The sequence below is a fragment of the Thrips palmi genome, unplaced genomic scaffold, assembly GCF_012932325.1.
Source record: "Thrips palmi isolate BJ-2018 unplaced genomic scaffold, TpBJ-2018v1 HiC_scaffold_17, whole genome shotgun sequence".
Classification (NCBI taxonomy): Eukaryota; Metazoa; Arthropoda; class Insecta; order Thysanoptera; family Thripidae; genus Thrips; species Thrips palmi.
The window spans coordinates 1795227-1819321 of NW_023144626.1; the positions used below are offsets into that span (position 1 = coordinate 1795227).

General features: G+C 59.7%; 1 protein-coding gene across 1 annotated transcript; it reads left to right on the forward strand.

Annotated features, from left to right (window-relative positions):
* Positions 1-24036, forward strand: LOC117643935. Its single transcript, XM_034383122.1, has 23 exons — positions 1-144; positions 2661-2833; positions 3652-3793; positions 12127-12282; positions 13018-13179; positions 14069-14171; positions 14983-15136; positions 15217-15718; positions 15800-15899; positions 15972-16068; positions 16150-16371; positions 16748-16831; positions 16910-17086; positions 17176-17335; positions 17415-17564; positions 20253-20565; positions 20650-20842; positions 20913-21177; positions 21263-21434; positions 21521-21532; positions 21624-21896; positions 21966-22191; positions 22271-24036. Exons 1-23 carry the CDS (start codon positions 18-20, stop codon positions 22721-22723), a joined length of 4416 nt encoding a protein of 1471 aa, XP_034239013.1. The 5' UTR covers positions 1-17; the 3' UTR covers positions 22724-24036.
* Positions 24037-24095: the final 59 nt, after the last annotated feature.

The following is a 24095-nucleotide window of genomic DNA, read 5'->3' on the forward strand; positions in this document are numbered from 1 at the left end:
TCCCGCCGCTCGGCGACATGGTGGTGTTCCTCAAGGAGCAGTGCCAGCAGCCCGCCCTCAACCTGCAGGCCCTACAACGCCTCGTCCGGGAGCGCGCGCTCAAGACCGGCGACAAGCTCGCCGTCACCTTCGTGCCCAGGACGGGTAAGGATCACCGTAAATCTCGGCGGCCGCTGCGGTCAAGGACGCCTTGCAGACCGTCGCTCTGCCTCCCTCGCACGTGGACGGGACGCCCCACGAGTGCGAGAGGGACAGAGCGACAGGCGTTGCGACGCGCTGCGGCACCAGTGCCAGCAAACGGGCGCCGTCTGCGCTGCGCCGTGCCGCCGTGCGCCGCCGTCGTGGTGTTTGCGTCCGTGGCGGCGTGGCGGCGGCTGGTGTGTATTGCAAGTCGGACCGCAGCCCCGCTCCGCCTGCTGGTTTTGCTCGCTCCGGATTATCCTCCTGTCTGCCCTTTTTGCGGCGTAGCAGCGCGCAGCAGCGCGGCGCCCTTTCCTTGCCGCGCGGCATTGCTCGCAAGGCGCTGCCAGGGTGCAAAAACGGAGGGGGGGGGGGAATTATACTGAGTGTCGGCCTTTTGCTTGCCGTGCCCCTTTTCCGGTGTGCCGGCACAGTGCCGGTCCATCCATCCAGAAGTTTCCTCCCCTTTCCTCGGAAAAGAAGAGACTCGCCTCTCCGGCGCGCGCGGTATTCAACGAAATGTGACGTGTGTGTCGTATCACGTTGAGACGACGGAGACGGCTTCGCTTGCTTCGCTACGCTGGCGAAGTCGGAGGCTTCACTCAAGGAAAGAGCTACGCTTGAAGAAAGGCGTAAAACTTGTGCCGCTGCGTTTTTGTTTTAACACTGTTCACGTGGAGGCAGTAGGTAACTCAATGCTCGCCCTCACTTTCAAGTACTGCAGGAAAAAAGGAAGTGAATACTGCTCTGACTGAAGATTCCTGAATTTTGACTAAGATTTTGCCCATGTTATCCTATTGGTTGATGAAAAGAACAGGGAGGCGCCAACGGGGCGGCGGGGCCGTCTTTGTGAGGGAGACAGCCCCGAGCAGTCAATGCCCGGCGAGCGGGGACGGGGCGCGACGGGACGGGGTCTTTTTGAGCGTCAAAAGATAATTGGCATGTTCCAAAGTCCCTGCCCTGCGCTGCCTTCGGCCGCCTTGCTGCCTACGCCAGCACACTGCGAGGAAAGCACGAAAAAATCACCCCGGGGCAGTGGCGCGTGTAGTCCTCGGCCATCGGGACAGGCTAGCTAGGGTCGCCGGCCTTTTTTTTTGGCCCCGACTCCCTGAAGCGCCATACGCATCCTCGCCGTTCATTGGTCCGTGGCGCTGATATACATCTGTCTCGGCGGAAAGGAAGATGTGGCAATTTTTAAAAGGAGGAGCTTGGCCGGTGGCATCGGGTATCGGGTTCGCGTCATTTGCGTATCACTTCGGGAGACTGGCCGGGGGGGGGGGGGGGCAGTGGAAAGGGAAGCAGGCGAGACCGATGCGATATTAGATATAAGACCGGATTGATATTATTGAGTTGGGAGACACTGGCGGGAGGATCGGACGAGCGGCAACGAGGAGGGAATGAGGCGCTCAGAGCGAATACACTGTTTGTAAGACGTGGAATAATATGTCGAGGGCGATTGTGTTTGCAGTGTACTGGCCAGTTTTGGCTTGCAATTAACGACCCTGTCTGACACGTGGCCAAAATCTGGTCCATGAATTTTAAAGTCCGCCGCGCGGTTTTGCGCGACGTGTTGACTTTGCCGCTGCCGCGACCCAGGCCCCGCTGACGGACAAACACAAAAGGCAGAAAAAAATGATTTAAAAAAAAAATACAACCGGGCGTTGGCTTTACAGTGCGCACCGTTCAAAAATAGAGAGAAAAACTCTCCTTTGAAACTCGAGCACAGCTTTCGCGCTATGAAAAGGGGGAATTATTTCGCGACACTCTCAGAAATATGAAAGCGTGGAGAAGCGATGAATTGGGACGATCGAGGTGCACAATTCCAAGCAGGCCTTTTCTTTGCGAGGTGCAGTGCAGTGGATTAGATTGAGCAACCTTCCCTCCGTCGGCGCGCGGGTCCGGGGAACCAGCTGGGATAGCACGGAGAGCGTGGCGCGACGGCTGAAGCCGGCCACTCGTTTTCCTGGCTCACGTACCATTTCGATTTCATTCTTGACCGACTTCCGCCATCACCGCTCCCCCCACCGCCCCCCGGGCGCGGCCACGTCGCGGGAGATCCTTGTCAGGTGACCTTTACGGCAATCATTCTGCCTTGATCAGGCTGCCGTGGACGGGGCCGTCACGCGCAAGGATGTACGCGGACCGCCACCATAAACCGATGAAGGGAGGGACAGCCTGGCGACGCCCGCCGCGGAGGCGCAGCGAGGAGCAGTCCGCAGACATCCTCCCACTGTGTGTGTGTGTGTGTGTGTCCGCCCTCATCCCTCTCCGCGACTCCCTTATCTGATCCCCAACTGGGCCGAGCCCTGCCGAGCCCAGCCAGGCCCATTACCTAATGCCCTCTTTTTCCCTACTAACCCATTTTCTCTGCGTCCATATCGGCACCATCTCCGCCTCTTTGACGAAGGGCGCCCGGTTCGACTCTCTATAATGTCCGCCCCTTGCAATGAAAACGGTTTTTTTTCTCTCTTTTTCTGCAGAGCTGTGCGGCCCGGACGAGACGAGCGAGGTGGCGGCGCTGTTGGCGGCCTTCTCGGACAACTCGACGCGCGCCGTGGTGGGCTCCTTCGACGCCAAGGTGTGCGGCATGCTGGACGTGCTGGCCAACATGCACAGCAACAAGATCATCATCACCTGGGGCTGCCCGGAGCAGGTAAACGACACACTCAGAGATTTGTCACATCAAGAACTTTGGTGTGCGGGATCAAACACGAAAACGCGAAAACGAAAACGCGAAAACGAAAACGCTCCGTCTCCCTTCCGCTCGCGGGGCGTCCCGCAAGAGAGCGAGAGAGACAGAGCGAGCCCGCCGTTTTAATTCAATCTCGGGGACCCTTTTACCACCCAGGCCTGCGGGGCCTGCAGAGCACCCAGGTGGGCGGCCGGTGAGGAAAAAACGGTCGCCAGTAGGCTGTGTCCGAAACGGTGCTTCCTCGTTCTGTCTCTCTCGCGCCCCCAGGGACGCCGCATGAGGAAGGGAGACGGAAGGTGGCGCTGGTTCGGACTCTGCCCGCCAGGGGCCAGCCGGCCAGCCCACACGGCCTGCTCCCTGGACCCACCGGCAGAGTGAGAGAGAGAGAGAGAGAGAGAGAGAGAGAGAGAGAGAGAGAGAGAGAGAGAGAGAGAGAGAGAGAGAGAGAGAGAGAGAGAGAGAGAGAGGGATGCCGGAAGCGCTGCGCCGTGTTCGGACTTCCTCGTGGAGGGATGGCCAGCTTGTGCATGCACTCTCAATTTCCCCCTGGCCTGTTTGTTCGAAAGACAAACAAGACGCCCCCGCCCCTACACTGGCCGAACCGAAGCGAACTTTTCCGCAATGTCTTCTCTGCGCTTGAATCAGCGGACTTAAAGTCTGCTTGAATGAAGCTTCAATTTTAGCAGTGTGCCCGTGCAAGCAGGGGATGTTCCCCGCCGAAGTAGCGCAGCGTGGTGTTGGTGTTGAGCGTGTTGACGAGCGTCCTCCCTCCCTTGCAGGAGCTGCTCCCCGGCACGGGCAGCATGTACGACACCAAGCCCCGGGTGCGGCGCCTGCTGCCGCCGCTCGCCGCCATCGTCCAGGGCACCGTCAAGACCGTCACGTTCTACCGGATGCGGACGGCCGCCATCGTCACGAGTGGTGAGTTCCTCGCCGCCGCTCGCACTCATGGAGAGAGCCAGGAACGCCGGATGTGTGGAATCAGTCGGCAGCTTCTCCCTACGGTCCGTAAACGGTGCTTTTCGCCGACGTACACTGCCCGTCTGCCCCTCCTCCTTCCCCCCTGCATGCACCGAGCCGCGCGGCCCCCGCCAAGGTCGGGGCCTCGGCCGAGGGGCACGGGGGCCGCGGAGAGCATGGAGAGCACCGCGGGGATCGAGGCCAGCCTCATGGATTTATGGCAGGTGTGTCTGGGGACGGCAGGGCGGGGCGGGGCGGGGCGGGGCGGGGCGGGGCGGGGCGGTTGGAGCAGCAAGAAGGGCGCAGCCACGCCGCCACTCTCCCTTGTTTTCCCCGCGATTGGCTCCAACGAACCAGGCGAATCCGCAAGGGCATCTCGCTGTCTCCCTCGCTCTCATGGGGCGTCCCGTTCGAGGTCCCGCTCGCGAGAGAGACAGCGTGACTCGCGGCTCTGTTTGGAATCGCCTTGCTGTGGGATCTCGGCCGTGCCGCGCCGCGCCGCGCAGGAGGCTGGAAAGAAGACCCACCAGCTCGCGCATCCTCAGAGCTGTGCCGCGCCTCGCCACGCCCCGCCGCGCCTTGCCGCGCCTTGCCACGCCCTCCGAGGGCGAGGCAGGGAAATTACTTGGAGTTGGCTGAGCAAACCGAGTTACGTCGAGTGGCAAGTTTGGGCCGCCGCGCCTAGAATCGCACCGCAGACCCTCCGCGCCAAACTACACAAAGTTAGCCTCGCGGCAGGTACCCCAGAGGTCATTAATTAGAGTGAAAGAAACAGAAAGACTTGCAGTGGTGCTGCTGCCGTGTCCGCGTGTGTTTGACTGTCTGCGTGTGTTGCGCGTGTACGTGTGAGTCCCGTGTGTGTGCGTGTGTGTGAGTGAGTGTGTCGCGTTGAGATTGCCCGAGACATGTACGGTCCCTTCCCTTCGGCCCCAACGGCCCCCTCGCCCTGTCGCTAACGACCCAGCAGCAGCATAGCGAAGGTCTTCTCCGTTCCACCTTCCGTCCTTCATGCCACTTTTTTCACGCTGTCCCCGCTTCTATCTGGGTTTCCGCGTCTCTCTCTCTCTCTCTCTCTCTCTCTCTCTCTCTCTCTCTCTCTCTCTCTCTCTCTCTCTCTCTCCTCCCTCCCTCCCTCCCTCCCTCCCTCCCTCTCCCAATCCGGGCACGTCCAGCCCCAGGCAGCCGGCAATAAAGGTAGCAGCATAGCACAGTGGAGGGGCAAGCAGGACGGAGGAGCAGGGCTGTTTTCCTTTGAATTCCCAGCCGGGCTGTCTTTTGCGTCGCCGGCCTCGCCGGCCTCGCGACGTACGAGCCGGACCCCGTCACCCGAAAGTATTCGGCTTCGTTTCGGCTGGCTTTGGCTGGCCTCGGTCGGCCTCAGCTGGCTTCGACTTTGGCTTCGCCTGGGCTTTCGGCTCGCCGCTGGCTCGGCTTGTCAGTCCAATAAGACGCCGTGCTTCCAGTCTGTTGGTCGTCTGCAACTTTGCCCGGGAATCGCTCGCATCGAGATCCTCTCTCCTCTCGCCGTTAAGCCTGGGTGAGTAGAGAGGAAGGGGTTGGAGGGGGGAGTAGCGAAGACGCAGCACGCCGAAAACCCAGCGGCACATGCGCCAAAACCTGCAGCCTAGCCTCGCGGCGTGTCTCGTCGGGAGGGGGGACTTTCGATGAGACTCCCCCTCCTTGTTTCCCGTGGCTGGCAGTGAATTGAGTATAAAATTCGCGCTGTATATTGCGCCCGGTACGCGCATGCCCCCACCCCCGTGGCCCACGCCGACCAGGTCCGCAGTCGACATCTACAAGGCCCTCACCCTTCCTAACTCCATTCCTTTCCCGCCCCACCCCCCGTTTTTGACCCATCCCCGTGTTTCCCTGGCCGGCCGGCCCGGGGCTCCCAGACTCCCTGACTAGCAGACTCCCAGGGGCCCGCCAGGAGTTGCCGATCTGACCCAGGTGAGATGGGACGGGACGGCCCCCCTCAAGCCCGCGACAGCGCGACGGCTCGAACCGCGCCCTCGTCGCCCTGTCCCTCTCGCACTCACGGCGCGTCGCGCACGGCGTGCGAGAGAGACGGCGCGAGGAGGGCCCCGTTCGGAATCGACCTACAGCAGACGAGCCACAAACAGATCCGAGCGCACGGCGTTTCAAGCCGCAGAGCGTGGCGCCGCGTGGCGCCGCGTGGCGCTGCGCCTGAGAGGCAGACGGTACCGCCAAACTCGGCGGCGGCCCGCCCCCACCCCCACCGCCACCCCCGCGCCACTGCGTTGCATAAACCCGCTCCCCTGGCTGTGCGCGTTCCCACGTTCGCGTTGCTTTTTTACTCCCCCGGCATGCGTGTACAATGTGCACTGCCGCACACTCTCAGTGCGTTACCATCACTTTTTTGCTCAAAACTGTCAAAAGTTATCCAAAAGTAATTCGCGCGTTTTGTTTCTTTATTCGGCTATTTGATAACGGTGAAGGGCGCGAGTTGAATCTCTTGACGTTGACGGTGGCGATGAGCGAAAACGTGCACGCACAGGCTGAGCCTGATCTTCGTGTCGCTAGCGCCCCTCGCATTGACAGCCCCGGTGCTGGAATGTGGTGGCTGAGGGGGTGGTTGGCGTGGAGCACGACAAAGAAGCGGCCGCCGCGCTGCAGCAGCTCATCGGCCCGGGCATTCTCGGGCTTCTCCAGCCTGGAGGCTCCAGGGCGCGGCCGCGCCGTCCGGTGAAGCCGCGCGGGCCAACGCGCCGCAACAAAAAGGACCACCGCCCGGGGCGGGTGGCGGGGCGGCGGCCTGGGCCTTGGCCGACGAGCCGGCCTAGTAGGTCCGGCGTGGCTCGGGCTCTCCTCCAGCCCGCCGGGGTTTTCAGCCCTCGCCCGATACTCGCGGAATCCCGGTGCCTGAGGCCCGTCGCCCCTCTGTCTCTCTCGCACCCCCAGGGACGCCGCACGAGTGCGAGAGAGACAGAGCGACGCTGCCCCGCTGAGCCCGATTGGCAGCGAGTGCCGTGTATATTGTGTTCCGATGGAGCCCAGGGAAATTTACTGCGGATGACTTTCACCGCCAGGCGGCGCCACTGGCGGGGAGTCCCGGGATTCCGACGTGCGTCACATTGAACTGGAAAGAATGCCATAGTTTGCGCGAGAAAAAGGGGCACACGGGAGAGGGAAACTTTTCCGTTTTCTTTTGTACTCGGTTTCGAACGAGGAATGTTTCTTGCGGGAGCCAGCAGACTCCGGGTCCCGGTTACGGTACCCTTTACCGTCGTCGCTCCATAAATGACTCATTTCCTTTGTGCGTTCGGGGCGGTTCGGGGCGCCCGCCAAAAGCCGAACTGGCTCGTGCTCAGTTACCTCCGACCTCCGACCCGCTCCTCGGCGTGTGCAAGCAACAGGTGCACTCGCGGCATCCACCCCGGCGTGGCGTGGCGGGGCGGGGCGGCGCCCCGGGCTTGGGCTTTAATGAAAATCCTGAGCCGAGACGTCAGCGGCGGAAGGCAATGTGTTATCAGGCCTCGCCCCCTGGCCCCCTCTCGCCGATTCGCCCCCCTCCCCCTCCCCCTCCCCCACCGGCTTTGCCTCGCTTATTTCGCGTGCTAAAGCGCCCGGGAGTTTACCTGGATGGGTGTCACCCTGCAACGCGTTTTATGAGCAGCACACACACACACACACACACACGCGATGGCATCCGCGCGTTGAAGCACGTGCCATTTTGACAGACGCGAGAGGGTGCCGGTGAGGGAGGAGGGGGGGGGGAAGGGGGTGCGGGATGAGAAGCCGAGGGGAGCCGGCCCAGGAATCTGGCAGATTCGCGCTCATCGTTCGTCGTGGTGTCGATCTCTCTTTCTCTTTCTCTCTCTCTCTCTCTCTCTCTCTCTCTCTCTCTCTCTCTCTCTCTCTCTCTCTCTCTCGCCCCCGTGGGAGACGGCCCACGAGTGCGAGACAGATGCTGTCCAGGGACCGAGACGGGCCGGAAACAGTTTAAAGGCATTTGGCCCGTAATACATCACGCCGCGTCGCCCGGCCCGGCCAACCGACTGCCTCGCGCCATTTCGCCCAACAACCATTTTTGCCCGATATATATTCGGAAATATGTATGCGCGGCGCGCTGCCACGCGGGACCGACGCGTGAGCCGGCGACGTGGTGGACCCTACACTCTCTCTCTCTCTCTCTCTCTCTCTCTCTCTCTCTCTCTCTCTCTCTCTCTCTCTCTCTCTCTCCCTCCCTCCCTCCCCCTCTTCCCCCTCTCTCCCCCTTCACCCTGCCCTCCCCTCCAGTCCCGTCCCTGCCATATAAATTGCCCCCTTGGATAAACTGGAAACGAATGGTCGCGCAAATAATTTTGCCGCTGCCGCGCCCTCCAACGCCCCCTTCTGCCCCCCCCCCCTCCCCGCCGCGGGGGCCAAACACTGGGCCGCTGGGGCACCGCGGCATAAAAACGCCGAGACATTCGGCCGCCGCGTGTGTACGTGCCCACGCATGGATGCGTCTGTGTTTGTCGGCTCGCGTGTGCCTGTATGCCCTCTGTGTGTGTGTGTGTGCGCGCGCGCGTGTGTGTGGTCATTCCCGTCGCCGATTTCAACTCGGCTAGTGGGTCGTGCTGATTCTGTTGCCGTGCTGCTGGCTCTGCTGGCTCGCCATTACCGCTGGCACTTCATCCTTTGTGCATGCAGGTACGCGCGTTTTTGTGTGTTTGTGTGTGTGTGTGCACGAGGGCGTTCGCTCGGTGTATTCGCAGGTATCGCGCAGCACCGATAACGCAGTGTGCCCCCGCGGACCGGTTGTGGTTTGTAGCCTCTCCCCCCCTTTCCCCTCCCCGTCCCAGCTCTTGCCCGGTCCAGCCTGGTGTCCGACGGGCCGCACTGGAGCATGATTCATGAGGCACTCCGTTCCGTGTGTGTTTATGTGTAAGAGTGTGTGCATGTGGATGCATGTGTGTGTGTGTGTGCGGACTCATGAAAACGTCACTGCCGCTGGGGCGCACCGCGGCGCACCGTCGCGAAGGGTCAATAAGGGCGTGGGAGACGCGCGTCGCGCAAAAACACACACTTGCCCTGCGGTCGGGGGCGGGCGAGTTTTTGGCCTTTTGGAAAGCACCGATATACGCATTGCCCACGGCCCGGCCAGTGTCGTTGCGTCGGGAACGCCCCGTGTGCTGTGCGTGAAGTCCCTGGGGAATGAGCGTGTTATTTGCAGGCAGAAGTAAGGACTTCCAGACAGGTGATGTGCCGTCGCTGTCGAGCTGGCGAGCGTAGAAGCGTGCGACGGGGCGCCATGTGACTGGTGAGCCCTCCCCAAGTCGCTGCCCCCTCCCCCCTCCCCCCTCCCCCCCCCCCTCCCCCCCCACCCCCTTGGCCGCGCTGGGTTGGCCCGTCCGCCGCGCCCACCGCGCTTAGAAAACGTTTAAAAACCGCGGGGAAAGTTGGGAGGGCGCTGCCGCGCGCTGCTTGCCGCTTCGCGCTCGTCGCGCCAAGCGTCTCATTACTGGCCAAAGTCGCGTCCGCGTTCCGCGAGGCCGAAAAGACTTTCCCTTTTACGACCGGGCCTCGCGAGGGGCCTCGGTCGGGGCGGCGAGGCTCGCGGGGCAGCGAGGTGCACTGTAAGGACGGTTGACAAAATTTCGCAGGCTTCGTGCCGTCGTCGCGAACCCGCTGCCAGTCCGCCAGGCGTTTTGCACACATCTCTGCCTTCAATATATTTTTTGCAAGTTTTCGACAAAAAACATGAATTGATGGAGACGACGGTGATTGTGGAGAGGTAGGCTTGTCATTTCAATCACGGGCTCTGGCCCGGAGGCCTCTTGTGTTCCACGATCCACCTGCGCTGCCCGCCGCCCTCATGACACGCCCCGTCAACGGGCCCTGATGCTTGATGGCGCCTGCCGCGGACGCCCGCGCTTTGTGGACCATGACGCTCTGTCTCTCTCGCACCCCTACGGCACACTCCATGAGAGCGAGAGAGACAGAGGCAGGCCGCGCACAAAGCGCGCCCTCTGCGTGAGCCGCACCAACACGGCCTGCTCCACAAACTGAACAGTGCGCCTGCAGGCTCGCCCCGGGTGGAGTGTGGCGTGCACACTGTTTGGTGTGTACAGTGCGCGTGCGTTTCGTGTGTACGAACGGCCGCGGTGGCGGCCGGCTGAAAGAAGCGGGAACGGAGAGCGGCTTTGAAACGCTTTAAGCTCCAGACTGTTCGGCTCTCAGCCTCCAGCCCTCCGGCCGCGCTGCCGAGAACTAACCACCGGCCGCGCGGCCCGGTAGCGCTTTGACTTCCTGGCAAGTGCTTCGTCTTCTGTCCCTCTCTTCCTCCCTGGGGCCGCCCGTGAGTGCGAGAGAGACGGAGAGCGCTGTTCAGCCCGCAGTGGGATGTCGCGCAGGACATGCTGGGGCCCTGCTGCAGGCCTGCCTGTTGAATGGGTGGCCATGCCGGAGTCGGGTCACGTCGGCGCGTCGTCGCCGAGGTGCGTTTTCCGAGCACCCCGTTCTCGGGGTCCCGCCCCGTCCTGCATCTCATTCGACGTGTCCACGGCGGCGTCCTGGCCCGGCGGCGTCCTGGCCCGGCGGCGTCCTGGCGGGGGTCCTGGAGGAGGGGCGGGCCGGACGGCCTGACTTATGGCCCTGGCTGTCTCCGCTGTCGCCGCGCCCCATTCGATGATGTTATCTGGACGAATAATCTCGCAACTCTCTCCGCCGCCACGGCCACGCCGGGCCACGCCGGGCCACGGCGCCAACTCGCGGCTCGCGCTTATCTCTCTCGGCCCGTGTAGCTCCCTCAGGAAGCACCCCTTTGGCGAGGGCTCGAGAGGGGAGGGGCACCGTGGGCCAGAAGACCGGTGGAGGCGGCCAAAACTCCGGACGTGTTTTGAGCTCCAGAGACGCTAAATGGGACTCGAACCGAACGTGTGACCCCACCAATGGGTTGCTCTCCGAACGAGGAATCCATTGGTGGGGTCACACGTTCGGCTTGAGCCCTGGTTAGTGACTCTGGAGCTCAAAACGCGTCTAGAGTTTTGGCGGCCTCCACCGGTCTTCTGGCCCACTGTGAGGGGGGAGGCCGGCACAACTCGGGCAAATTCCAGCAGAAACAACAATGCACACCGCCAGCCACCCCCAGCCCACCCCACACAGTTTTTCACCGCGACGGTGGTTCCGCTCGGCTGGGTGGAGGTGAATAAGCTGCAGTGCAATGCAATGCATGCATTATGCACGCGTCGTGTCTCAAAACGTTGCGCGGGAAAAAATTAACCGACAACCACAACACACAGCTAGCTGCGCTGGCTGCACCGGGAGCGCCGCTATGCAATAATACAGTGTGCCCCGCAGCCCTGCGCACGCGTGCCGAGCCGGTTCAGCCGGTTCAGCCTGCGTGGTAGGCTGCCGTCTCCGAGAGAGCACGGCGGTGCGCGGCGGGCTTGCCTACCCGCCTTCTTGCAGGCGTTTCGCTCGCTGGGGCATCGCCATTGGGCATCGCCATTGGGCGTCCCCATTGGGAATCCCCACCCTCTCTGAGCACGGTGGGAAGCGCTGCCAAGGTGGCAGCGGGTGGCAGTGCAATCCAAGTTGACTCGGCAATTATTCATGTTTCTCAAATCTTTATTTCATCGCTCTTTTTTTCTCCGCCGCTTATATATCTCGCCCTTTGGCCGGCAGGGCGTTTTCGTTTCAATTCGGGAAGAATTCCGCGGACTCGTTCTGGCGGCCTGGAGGGCAGCGGGCTGAAGCCGAACGTCGTCGCTCTGTCTCCCTCGCTCTTGCGGTGCGCGCCGCTAGGGTGCGAGAGAGACAGGGCGACGAAACGGTTCGCTCTGCAGGCCGCTCAGCCCGCACCGCCCGCTCTTCCGCGGCAACCAGCGACGCACTTTGGCAATCTAACGGCTCAAACTTGGACCCTCTGCGGGGCGCGGCCACAGAGTGGGGGGGTTGGGCGGGGCGGGGCGCCCGGGGAGGCCCAAGCGATCCCAACCCAACCCTTCCCACTGCGTCTTCCCCTCGTATCACCTCTCAGCCAGCCGCGCGCTGTGCCGTAACTCACCGTTTCTAATTTTCGGTCGGCGAATATCGGGCCGCTGCGGGCGGGGCGTGGCGGGGGGCGGGGCGGGGCGGGGCGGGGCGGGGCGGGGCGGAACGGTGTGCTGACGCTAGGCGCGGGGACGCAAAAAGGGGCCGCGGCAGGTGAAGGCCGCCCGTGATTCAATATTCTCACTTATTTCGGTTGCTGCCTGTTGCGTAAGTCGCCGCCTCGCTGCTCGGTGTTGCCGCGAGAGCCGCGAGCCCTGCAGGGCATGCCGCTTCAACTTTGCCCTTGTTCGCAGGTGTGGGCTGGTGGCAGCTGGCGGCGCAGGCCCTGGACCTGGCTCTGCAGGCCGCCGACGTGGAGGTGAAGCACCGGGTGTTCCTGCCGCAAGTGGAGGAGTCCGACGAGGCCATGGAGAAGGCCCTGCTGCCCCTCATCCACGACACCGTGCGAGGTAAGACTGGTCTGGTGTTAGGTGCGTCCGACTATAGCCAGGCGCCGACGGGACGCGACACGAAGCGCGAGAGCGCGGCGCTGGAGATAATCGGACGCGCCTAACACCAGTTCCAACGACGGACGAACTGCGGGCCGCGTGTGCTGGCCGTACTAGGACCGAGTAGTAATTGGGGTCCGCCGTGTGTTTGGTCTGTGGCACTGCCTCGCACACAGGGTGGCACAGCCTGGCACTGCCGTGCGCGCCGGCAAGGCCCCCACCACCCGCCTTGTCCTTGTTGGAGTTTGGGGAGGTTTGCCTGGCGACCACAATGTATACAGTCATCCCGCTGGCACCTCGACGCCCCGCCGCCCACACGCCCACATGTGGACGGACAAAAAGACAGCGCGGATCACTGTCAGGACACTGTCAGGACCACGCCGCTAAGCCTGGCCGCAGCCACGCGTGCGGTTACCAGTGTCGGGGTGGGACTGGACAGTTTCGTGGTGTGGTGGTGCGGTCGCTCAGCTTGCGCGGGCAGACCGGCAGTCCTCACACCGAGGAGATTATTCGGATTCCACCACCACGAGTCGGTCAGCGGCTTCGACGAACCTCTCGTTGACTTTGGTGGACCAGTTTGCCGGACTGACCCGCGGAGTCCGTGTTTCTCCTCGTGTTTCACTGAGACCCGACCACGTGACTTGTCTTGACCCGAAAAACATTGAGAAACCAATGCTGACTTTTTCTTCTTTGCAGTGGTGGTGCTGTGCGTGCCCATGCGGTCGGCGCAGTGGGCCCGGGTGGTGTCGGCCGTGGACCGGCTGGCCCTGGTGGACCTGCCCACCACGGCCCTGCTGGCGCTGCAGCCCACCTCGGCCACGCCCTTCATGATGCACGACCCGTCCCTGCTCGTCCCAGGTACGTCCGTCTCTCTCGCACCGCCACGGCCCGCCTGTCCGTCATTAGCGCGGATTGTCCCGCTCAGGGATGGGCAGTACCTAGGTAAAAGTACCTAGGTACTGTACCTAGGTACTTTTTTCAGTACCTTACAGTACCTAGGTACTGATGTAACAATTGTACCGAATACCGTACCTAGGTATCGGTTTCGAAGTACCGGTACCGAAACGTTTCGGTATTTTTCGGTACTGCGCGTGGAGTGTTGACGGAGCGACGGTTAATGAGATGCGCTAAAACAATTGCGTAGGGGGAGAAAGAATTGGACAAAAAGGATATTTCGGGGAAGAAACAGGGCAGGTCTGGGCACAAGGTCAAGGCAAAAGACCTGCACTCTGAGATGAGACAAAAGATCCATCCCAGCCGAGCGCTGAGGGTTCGTGCCTAAATTGCGTTCTACCGGAACCATCGGCTGCAGCACAATAGGCTTGAGGAAGGTCGGTGAAGGGATGGTCCCTGCTGCTGCAGGACGATTTGGTGTGTCGAATTGACGCGGGATCGTAAACAAAAAATTATAGGGTCATTGACGCAAGAAAGTTAAAAGGAACGAAAACAATTGATGTCCCTTTCGTGATGTGTGATTGATTTTTGTCGTGTTGTGCCCGAATAAATCCACCTATTGAAGCACTGAAAAATACCTAAAAAGTACCTAGGTACTTTTGAGAGTACCGGTAAAGTACCTAGGTACTGGACTTGCTCGAGTACCGAATACAGTACCTAGGTACTGACTTTTCAATTTTACCGGTACAGTACCTAGGTACAGAACCGACAGTACCTTGCCCACCCCTGGTCCCGCTTGCAGTGTAGCCCCGCCATTAGACGCCGTTCTAATTGACGCCCGTCTTGCTGTTAGAGGAGAAGCCGGCGCCCAGGAACCCGGGCCTCACCAAGCCGCCGGCGCCCTCGAGCGCGCCGTCGCCGCTGCCGGCCTACCTCATCAACTACCGGCGGAACGGGTAAGGGCGGCTGCACTGGTGAACAGGAGCGCACACTCCCAGGCTACAGCTAAGCTCCAAGTGTTTTTGCTCAAAGCCATGCGTCGAGAAGAAATCCTCCAGTGTGTCGAGTGTTTCCAAAGCGATCGCCACTCTCGCCGGAGCGATGAAAGAGTACTGTTCGGAGAGGGGCTGCGGCGCGTCGCTTGGACTTCCCTGCCGCGCGGTCCCTCGCGGTGGGGTAGCGCCGCCGGCCCGCGCGGCAGGGGACGCCACCTAGTGGCCCGGCCGCGAACCTCGCGCAGCATCCCCGCTGCAGCGCGCCCCCCCCCCTTTTCCCGTGTTTATAGGCGACCCGGCCCTTGCTTCGGGTCTCATCAAAGCTCCCCCCTTCCCTTTCCCTCTCAGTTTTACACACCACGCCACGCCACGCCACTCGGCCGCAAAAGTGTGCCAGTGTGCCAAATGGAAAAGGGATCCGAGAAAACCTCCCGCGGCGGAGCCACGCGGAGCCATGCGAAGCGAGAAAGCCATCATGAATCATTCATGCCCGGCGCCGGGAAATTGTTTAGGCGCAGTGGCTAAGTAGTGCGGCTCCGGGGGGCCGTGCCGCGACGCCGCGACGCCGCGACCCAACTACTATGCCCCCCGCCCCCTTCTTTCATCCCGGGACTTGAATTCAAATCGCACTCAACAGTTTTACAGCGGAGCCATTTATTTTCGCACTTCCTCGACATTCTACGCCCTTCCTAATCCGACACACTCTGCATGGCGTTTGTTTTCCTCCTTTCACTTGCCTTGTACGCCAGCTGACTGGGCGTTTGTCCGCCAGGCCCACGCTGCCCATGTTCGTGCCGGTGGCGTCCTGGTCGGCCAAGACCAAGATGGCCGTGCTGGTGCTGGCCGCCATGGACCCCGGCCTGCGCATCGACGACGCCTTCCTCAAGACCATGGGCTGCCCCGACGTGTCGTGCCCGCAGCTACCGGTTCGTTCATCCACTCGATAATTTCCTCGTGATTAAAATTTCAAAAAAGTTGAATATGTTTGGATTTTGACTGTTTTCAGGAGCACCTGGAGCTCTGGCACCACATCCAGCGTAGCTGGGACCTGCTGACGCGGACCGGGAAGGAAGCCGCCAAACCTTACCTTCCGCGTGCCCCTTACACCACCGCCGTCCCCGTCATCACCGCTCCCCCCACCACTCCGCTCTCGCCCACTGCCGCCGCCCACCAGGATGCCGTTCACCAGGACGCCGCCACGCCGGTGGCCGCGGCGCGGTCCTCCACCCGCGCCACGACGCGCACCCCCATCGCAACCGCCGCCCCCGCCAGCAACACCAGCATGGCGGTCCGGGGCGCCACGTGGTCGGCGACCCTGGTGGTGGTGGACTGGATCGGCTCGCGGTGGCGGCCGCTGCTCAAGGTGCGCGTGGGCGGTGGCAACGCGTCCGAGGCCCGCGTCGAGGCCCTCACGGCCATGGCGCGCGCCTGGCCGCGCTGGAAGCCCGCGGGCACACCGCAAGCCCTGGCCGACACGGGCTGCGAGTTCGGCGACGAGTCCTCCTGCGGTGAGCAATGAGTTCAGTTGTTATCACCGTTTAAGTTTATTTCAACCTGTGTTTGCTGACAAGCTTCCTCTTCCCCGACAGACGAAGCGAGTTTCTTCAGCGGCTACGGGTTCGTGGCGGCGCTGGTCGCCGTGGCAGCGGTCCTCTTGGGGGGCCTCGTAGTCCTCGCTTCGCACGTCAGGTACGGTGGGGCGACGGTTCGGCCCCTGTGTGGCGCTGTTAAGTGGCGTGTAAACGAAAACAAATGTTTCAGGCAACGTCTGAGGCGCGCCAGGATGTCCCAGGGCCCTGGCAAGATCCTGCTGCAGTCGAGCGACCTGGTCTTCCCCCACGTGCAGCATCAGAGAGGGGTGCGGACAACGCGGGGACTCCCCGTTCCGGTTCGACTCGGACACAATGAGACAGAGGAAGTGAGACGGATTGCGTTGCAGGTGGACGAGGGCATGGAGGCCATGCTGTCGTGCTGGCTGCACCAGCTGCAGGAGTTCGGCGGCCCGGAGGTGGAGAAGACGGACGCGCTCAAGGGCTCCAACGGGTCGCTCAAGTCCGGCCAGCTGCAGGCGCCGCCGTGCGCCGTGGCCGGCAAGAGCCCCGAGTCGTCCGTGTCGGCCGTCAAGAAGAAAGGCGGGCCTGACCCCAAGGCGCGCTACAATGTGAGTCCCCTTCCCTCCCAATTTCCTGAAAGCACCACCAGCGTCTTGGGAGTACGCTTCCGTTGACGTTGGAAACATCCGCCATCCCGCCCTTTAAGGACGCGTGTCCAAATAAATAAGCCTCTCTGTGTGGCAAGGCAACGCGACCGACGAGTCCAACCTCCTTACTCTCGCTCGCTGTCGAAAATAGGGTTGTGCCATTTGTCGTATTAAAGGCGCACCTTCCAGGATGTGGAGCAGGGACGGGGCTTGGCGTTGTCTGCCGGTCCCTTGGCGGCGCGTAATGAATTGGTTCTCCCTCCGCTATGCAGCAGCCCGGCGCAGCCCCTCCCCCTCCTGCTTCCTGTCCCGCTGACAAAGCCTTTGTGTGCCACAGGGTGATTTGGTCCAGCTAAAAGAGCTCCCCGTCGCCGGGGGTTCCTTCGAACTCCGGACCAAAGCCATGGACGTGCTGCTCACTGTAGGTATTCCGTCACGCCGAGGAGGCCTGTGTGCGTCGAAGCAAGTCCATTCCCTAACCTTGTTATCGTGACCGCAGCTCCACGGGCTGCGCCACGAGAACATGAACACCATGCTGGGCTGCCTGCTCGACCCGGCCAGGCCGTCGCTCGTCTTCGAGTGGGGCAGCAGGGGCTCCCTCATGGACGTGCTGGTGCAGGACGACATCAAGCTGGACTGGTCGTTCCGCCTGTCGCTGCTCACCGACCTCGTGCGGGTAACGTTGTTTCCGAACCGCGCCAAATGCATTTCATTCTGTGCCACGCTCCGTGGAGCTCACCCCGTGTCTTTGTTCCGTTTCTGCAGGGAATGAAGTACCTCCACTCCACCCCGATCAAAGTCCACGGCCGCCTGTCGTCGCGCAACTGCGTGGTGGATGCCCGTTGGGTCCTCAAAATCACTGACTTCGGGTTGCCGTGCTTCTACGAGGCGCAGGGCATCACGCCGGCCCCGCAGGACGCCAGAGGTCTGCCTATCTTTAAAAAAAATTAACTGGATAGTTTGAAGATGGTCCCCGTAACCCCGCAACTGCCTTGCTTTTCCAGACTTGCTCTGGACGGCGCCCGAGCTGCTGAGAGACGAAGCCCTGCGTCGCAAAGGCACGCAGCCTGGAGACGTGTACTCCTTCAGTATCGTCATGCAGGAAGTCGTGCTTCGCGGCGAACCGTTCTGCGTCTTGCAGCTCAAGCCAGAAGGTGGGAGCAGGCGCACTTACGAGGGTATGCAGCGGCATACTATTTAAGCACAAGGTCTAGAAAAATAGCGAACACGGGGCACGGTCTAAGGGGGAGTTGTTCATTTCTCCTACCTACATGTTCGCCTACCTGTCTATTTCGCCTACCTATATTTCGCCTACCTAATAAAAATATTGAATAAAAATATTCAATAAAATATTGCCATTTTTCGCCTACCTATAGTTCGCCTACCTAATAAAAAAATTAAATAAAAATATTCAACAAAAAAAACGAAAAAATCGGCGGCAAAAAGTGGCAATACGAAAGTCTCTAGGAGACCCGCCGATCAGCTTCGGTGTTCTTATGGGAACCGGGCCTTCATCCGACGCTCCCTGCCGCGCAATTCGACAGATTAGTGGGTTCGTATTGGGCTGGCCCACCCGAAGTGCGCGCGGTTTCTGTGGTACAGTGAGAGTCCAGATTCAGAGGCCTTACCTCAGAGGGGTCACATTGGGTATTTGAACCCGCGACCCCGAGTGCCGAGTCTAGTCAACTCCTCTACCCTGACCGCTCAGCCACCGAACCAGCTTGTCGGCGGCGATGTCGCAACTCCTCTTGAGCTGCCGTTCGAGAAATCTGGTCCCGAAAAAATGGTACTTTGAGCGGTCTCGAACCCGGGACCTGCTGCTTCCCACATCATGCTCTTAACCACTGAGCCACCGGGACGCCATGGCACCCGCCCTGCCTGCGCTGGTACTCAATCTTCTCTGGATATACCTCCCCAAGCAATTGGTCGCCGAAAAAATTGTGTATACTACCGGTCCCGAACCCGGGACCTGCTGCTTCCCACATCATGCTCTTAGCCACTGAGCCACCGGGGCGCCATGGCACCCGCCCTGCCTGCGCTGGTACTCAATCTTCTCTGGATATACCTCCCCGAGCAATTGGTCGCCGAAAAAATTGTGTATACTACCGGTCCCGAACCCGGGACCTGCCGCTTCCCACATCATGCTCTTAACCGCTGAGCCACCGGGACGCCATGGCACCCGCCTTGCCAGCGCTGGTACTCAATCCTCTCCGAATAAACCTCGTCAAGAAGTCGGTTGCCTCTGCCGAAAAATATGGTCATGGTACTAGTCTCGAACCCGAGACTTGCCAGTCAGGAACGCAGCACTCTAACCACTGCGCTACTTGGTTGCTACGCACAGCGCTCACCCCATCGCCGAAGTTATTATTTGTCCAGCATCAAGCAAGATGGGTGGCTATTGAAGTTTGGCGCTAGGTTAGTGGCGTGCATAGCAACCTGGTAGCGCCGTGGTTAGAGTGCTGCGTTCCTGACTGGCAGGTCTCGGGTTCGAGGCTAGTGCCATGAGCATATTTTTCGGCAGAGGCAACCGACTTCTTGACGAGGTTTATTCGGAGAGGATTGAGTACCAGCGCTGGCAAGGCGGGTGCCATGGCGTCCCGGTGGCTCAGCGGTTAAGAGCATGATGTGGGAAGCGGCAGGTCCCGGGTTCGGGACCGGTAGTATACACAATTTTTTCGGCGACCTATTGCTCGGGGAGGTATATCCAGAGAAGATTGAGTACCAGCGCAGGCAGGGCGGGTGCCATGGCGCCCCGGTGGCTCAGTGGCTAAGAGCATGATGTGGGAAGCAGCAGGTCCCGGGTTCGGGACCGGTAGTATACACAATTTTTTCGGCGACCAATTGCTTGGGGAGGTATATCCAGAGAAGATTGAGTACCAGCGCAGGCAGGGGGGTGCCATGACGCCCCGGTGGCTCAGTGGTTTAAAAGCATGATGTGGGAAGCAGCAGGTCCCGGGTTCGGGACTGGTAGTATACACAATTTTTTCGGCGACCAATTGCTTGGGGAGGTATATCCAGAGAAGATTGAGTACCAGCGCAGGCAGGGCGGGTGCCATGGCGCCCCGGTGGCTCAGTGGTTAAGAGCATGATGTGGGAAGCAGCAGGTCCCGGGTTCGAGACCGCTCAAAGTACCATTTTTTCGGGACCAGATTTCTCGAACGGCAGCTCAAGAGGAGTTGCGACATCGCCGCTGACAAGCTGGTTCGGTGGCTGAGCGGTCAGGGTAGAGGAGTTGACTAGACTCGGCACTCGGGGTCGCGGGGTTTAAATACCCCAAAGTGACCCCTCTGAGGTAAGGCCTCTGAATCTGGACTCTCACTGTACCACAGAAACCGCGCGCACTTCGGGTGGGCCAGCCCAATACGAACCCACTAATCTGTCGAATTGCGCGGCAGGGAGCGTCGGATGAAGGCCCGGTTCCCATAAGAACACCGAAGCTGATCGGCGGGTCTCCTAGAGACTTTCGTATTGCCACTTTTTGCCGCCGATTTTTTCGTTTTTTTGTTGAATATTTTTATTTAATTTTTTTATTAGGTAGGCGAACTATAGGTAGGCGAAAAATGGCAATATTTTATTGAATATTTTTATTCAATATTTTTATTAGGTAGGCGAAATATAGGTAGGTGAAATAGACAGGTAGGCGAACATTTAGGTAGGAGAAGTGATATAGACTCGTCTAAGGGCCGGTAACAAACGCAATCGAAAAACATAGATGATTTTTTTATGTCTGATTGTCTCTTACCTATCACCTCCACGTCTAGTTTTCTTCACCTTCTTCAGTACTCTGAAATATAAGTTTGTTTGAATGGGAAATGTTTTAAATGACGCCCTTGTTCTCGCAGAGATCATCGAGAAGCTGAAGCGACCGCCACCGCTGATTCGGCCCTCCGTGAGCAAAGGGGCCGCGCCCCCCGAGGCCATCAACATCATGAAGCAGTGCTGGGCCGAGCTGCCCGATCTGAGGCCCGACTTCAACGTCGTCTTCGAACAGTTCAAGATCCTGAACCAGGGCCGCAAGGTCAACTTCGTGGACACCATGTTCCAGCTGCTGGAGAAGTACAGCAACAACCTGGAGGAGCTGATCCGCGAGCGCACCGACCAGCTGGACTGCGAGAAGAAGAAGACCGAGCAGCTGCTGTACCGGATGCTGCCAATGTACGTACGCCAGCTTTGCCTTCACAGAATACCAATCGACGAACCTTGGTTTCTAAACTCGTTTTCTCTCTCCTCTGTTTACAGCCAAGTGGCAGAAAAGCTTAAGATGGGGATGCCGGTTCTGCCTGAGAACTTCCAGGAGGTGACCATTTACTTCTCGGACATCGTGGGTTTCACTGCCATCTCCTGCCACTCCACGCCCAACCAGGTGGTGGACCTGCTCAACGACTTGTACACCTGCTTTGACGCCACCATCAACGCCTACACCGTGTACAAGGTATCTGGAGCTCGCAGGTTCGGTTATCACTCAGCGAGTCCGGCTGCAGCTCACCCGTCGCGTGTTCCAGGTGGAAACGATCGGCGACGCCTACATGGTGGTGGGCGGCCTGCCGGTGCGGGTGGACGACCACGCGGACCAGGTGGCCACCATGGCGCTGGACCTGCTGCATCAGAGCGGCCGCTTCCAGATCCGCCACCTGCCACAGACGCCGCTGCGGCTGCGCATCGGACTGCACACGGGGCCCTGCTGCGCGGGGGTCGTGGGGCTCACCATGCCGCGCTTCTGCCTCTTCGGGGACACCGTCAACACGGCCTCCAGGATGGAGTCAACAGGTGGGTGCAGCTTTGGGCCGCTGTGTCAAGAACCCATCCTGACCTAACTTGACCTGACCTGACCTAACCTAAATGTGGTGCGCAGGGTCGGCATGGCGAATACACATATCGGAAGCCACGAAGGACAAGCTGGATGACAGCTACGACATCGAGTACCGGGGCATGACTGAACTCAAGGGCAAGGGCCTGATGCCCACCTACTGGCTGCTGGGCCGGAAGGGCTTCGAGAAGGAGCTGCCCACACCGCCGCCAATCAGGTACGTGAGACAAACGCATCAAGAATAGGCTGAACAGGTTTTTTGGACCGAATCCATACTAAGAAGTGCCTTTCATTTTTCTCCAGGGAAAGCCACGGGTAAGAATTTAGCGAACAAGTTCCATCTGGAGCAGCACAAAACGTAAGTACGTGACGATGAGCGAGGTGAACAAACGTGTTCCTGTTGCAGGCTTGACGAGAGCCTTCTGCTGCCCGCGCCCCTGCCGACCCCGCCCACCCAGTCGCCTGTTAGGGCGTCGCCGGCGTCGCCCCAGCCACCGGAGGGCAGTTCCAGCGAGCCCTCGTCGGCGGCAGTCAAACGGAAGTCCTTCGAGTCCTGCAACTCTGGCGAGGCGCCGCAGGCCCACTCGGTGGAGGTGGTGTGCAGGCCGCACCCCCTGCAGGCCTTGCAGTCTGCCATCTCGGCCGCAGACGCCCAGCCAGCGGACGCGCGCGCCAGCAGGTTTGCAGCTGCACTGTTATTACCGGAAGTGGTTGAAGGAAAGGGAGGCTGATGGACTGTGTCCTGCAGGATGCTGGTGTGTGCCTCCATCGACAACGAGCGCACGCCTTCCCGACGGGGCTCGCTGCAGCTGGCCACCGAGAGCGCCAAGATCAGCCTGTGCACCATGAGCGTCAAGGACAGCCGCCACAGCTCCAGGGAGGTGCCCGACGAGCTGGACGCCATCTCGCCGGCGCCGCTGGGACCGCACGCAGTCACGTCCCCGGGGATGACCACGCCCCTCTCGGCGTCAGAGGTACGAAACTCAACAGTGCACATGGTGCACGGCAAATTGCAATCGTCACAACCCGGCTTTTGTTCTGCCTGCCGTCCAGCTGGCCATGGACCGCCTGCTGGGACTGTCGTACTACAACCCGCCGGGCACGTGGCGCAGCAGCAGCACCAACCTGCAGAACCCGCTGCCGCAGCGGCCCAAGAAGGCGGCGGCCTTCGTGGAGGAGGACCTGAGCGCGGGCTTCAACACGTACCGCTGCCTGTCGCCGCACGACCCCCCGCCGGCCCGCCTGGCCGCACTGCAGGGCGTGGGCCGCGGCTTCCTCAAGCGCCAGTACAGCCTGGACCGCGGCGACGACCCGGCGGGCAGTGCCGCCAGGGAGAGCTCGGCGCCGCGCGCGCTGCACAAGCAGAACTCTGCCGGCGCCGCCCCCGACCTGCACCGCATCGAGGAGGTGCCGGGCAGAGGCCTGCCCCACGTCCACGTCGCCACCGCCGCCAGGACCAGGGGCATGCCCAGCCTCTCGTCCAATTCGTCCGAGTCGCTGGCCTGAGGTTGCATTCACGTTTCATTTCGGTTTCGTTTTGTTTGACGTGAGTTTTTACTTGGTTGATTGTGATTCAAAATAAAGCTCTATATTTGTGAAATAAAAAGAGACAATCGGATATATTAGGTAAGAAAATAACGAATTGATATGTGATGAAAATGTTATGGACTATACGTTGAATTCTTTGAGTTACATGTTTGTAGTAAACCACTGGTTGGACAGAAAATATGTTGTTGTTTTTGTACAAATTTGGAGTGTAGTGTGTTCAAATGTACCTGATCTGCAGCTTTCAACGGAGACAAACGGAGGAGAACCAGCGACCTCAGTCCGTCTGATGCATACAGCAGTACAGCGCATTCCCCGTCAGAAATCGATCGTGAGAATGATTGATCGGTTATCATTGGATTGCATCGGATGCCGTCGGCGTTGGTTCAGGCCGATGCTCTGCCATGTCAAAGATCAATTTCTGATAGGTTTGCTTTCCATTCTGAACTGAACTGTTTCTTGCCATAGCGGGTGTGCCTGATAATCAGAAATTATCCTTCTGCACGTACATACCATATTGCACGAATGCAGAATAACCAGTAAGTGAGGCCTATGCCTTAGAAACATCATAGATATAGCATTCGCGGCTATGTGATGTAGACCTTGTCTTTCTTTTCGAAGCAACATTCCTTGACGGCCTAATTGGTTTGCCTTCATTCATTGAAAGAGATAGGAAAGTGCGTTGCAAAATCAAGAAAAATAGTAGAGATAAATTAGCAGTCCCTTCCTAGGCCCCTTCCAAGACTTAGTATGATAATATTTGTTATAAATTATCTTGCCTTCTTAATCGAACGTTTCGACCAAAGTCCATAAGTGCATACTCAAATAATAATTGTGACAAACCTTTCTTAGCTCGGTATCCAAAGCACCTCTTCCAGCCAGAGGGGCATTCCTTCTTTAATTTACTGCTCTATGCTGTTAAGCGGAGGCAAAATATATTATGAGTAGCCGAGACAATAAATTGAGAACGAGTTAACTGCATGACTGATAATTCAATTCGAAGCCTAAATTTGGATTTTGAAAGGATGGTAAACCCGTGAACTTAACTATGTGGTATAGTCGGACGTGATGTAGTTGAGTTCATGAGACTGTCTCTGCCATTTTTGTCCACCCCGGTATTTATTTTTAAGACAGCACTTTTCCTTGTTCTCTTCTTCTTTTGTTATTAGTTCACTGCACTCCTCCCGCATTATCCCCTAAACGTGAATCGATTCTACTTAAATCCCCTTTGTGTGTGATATATTGATGTTAAAAAATAAAGAGAAAAATGTGAAGATTTTTTCATAGCCTCAAGATCATTTCAGTGCAGTAAAGTTGTACGCGAAAAAAAAAA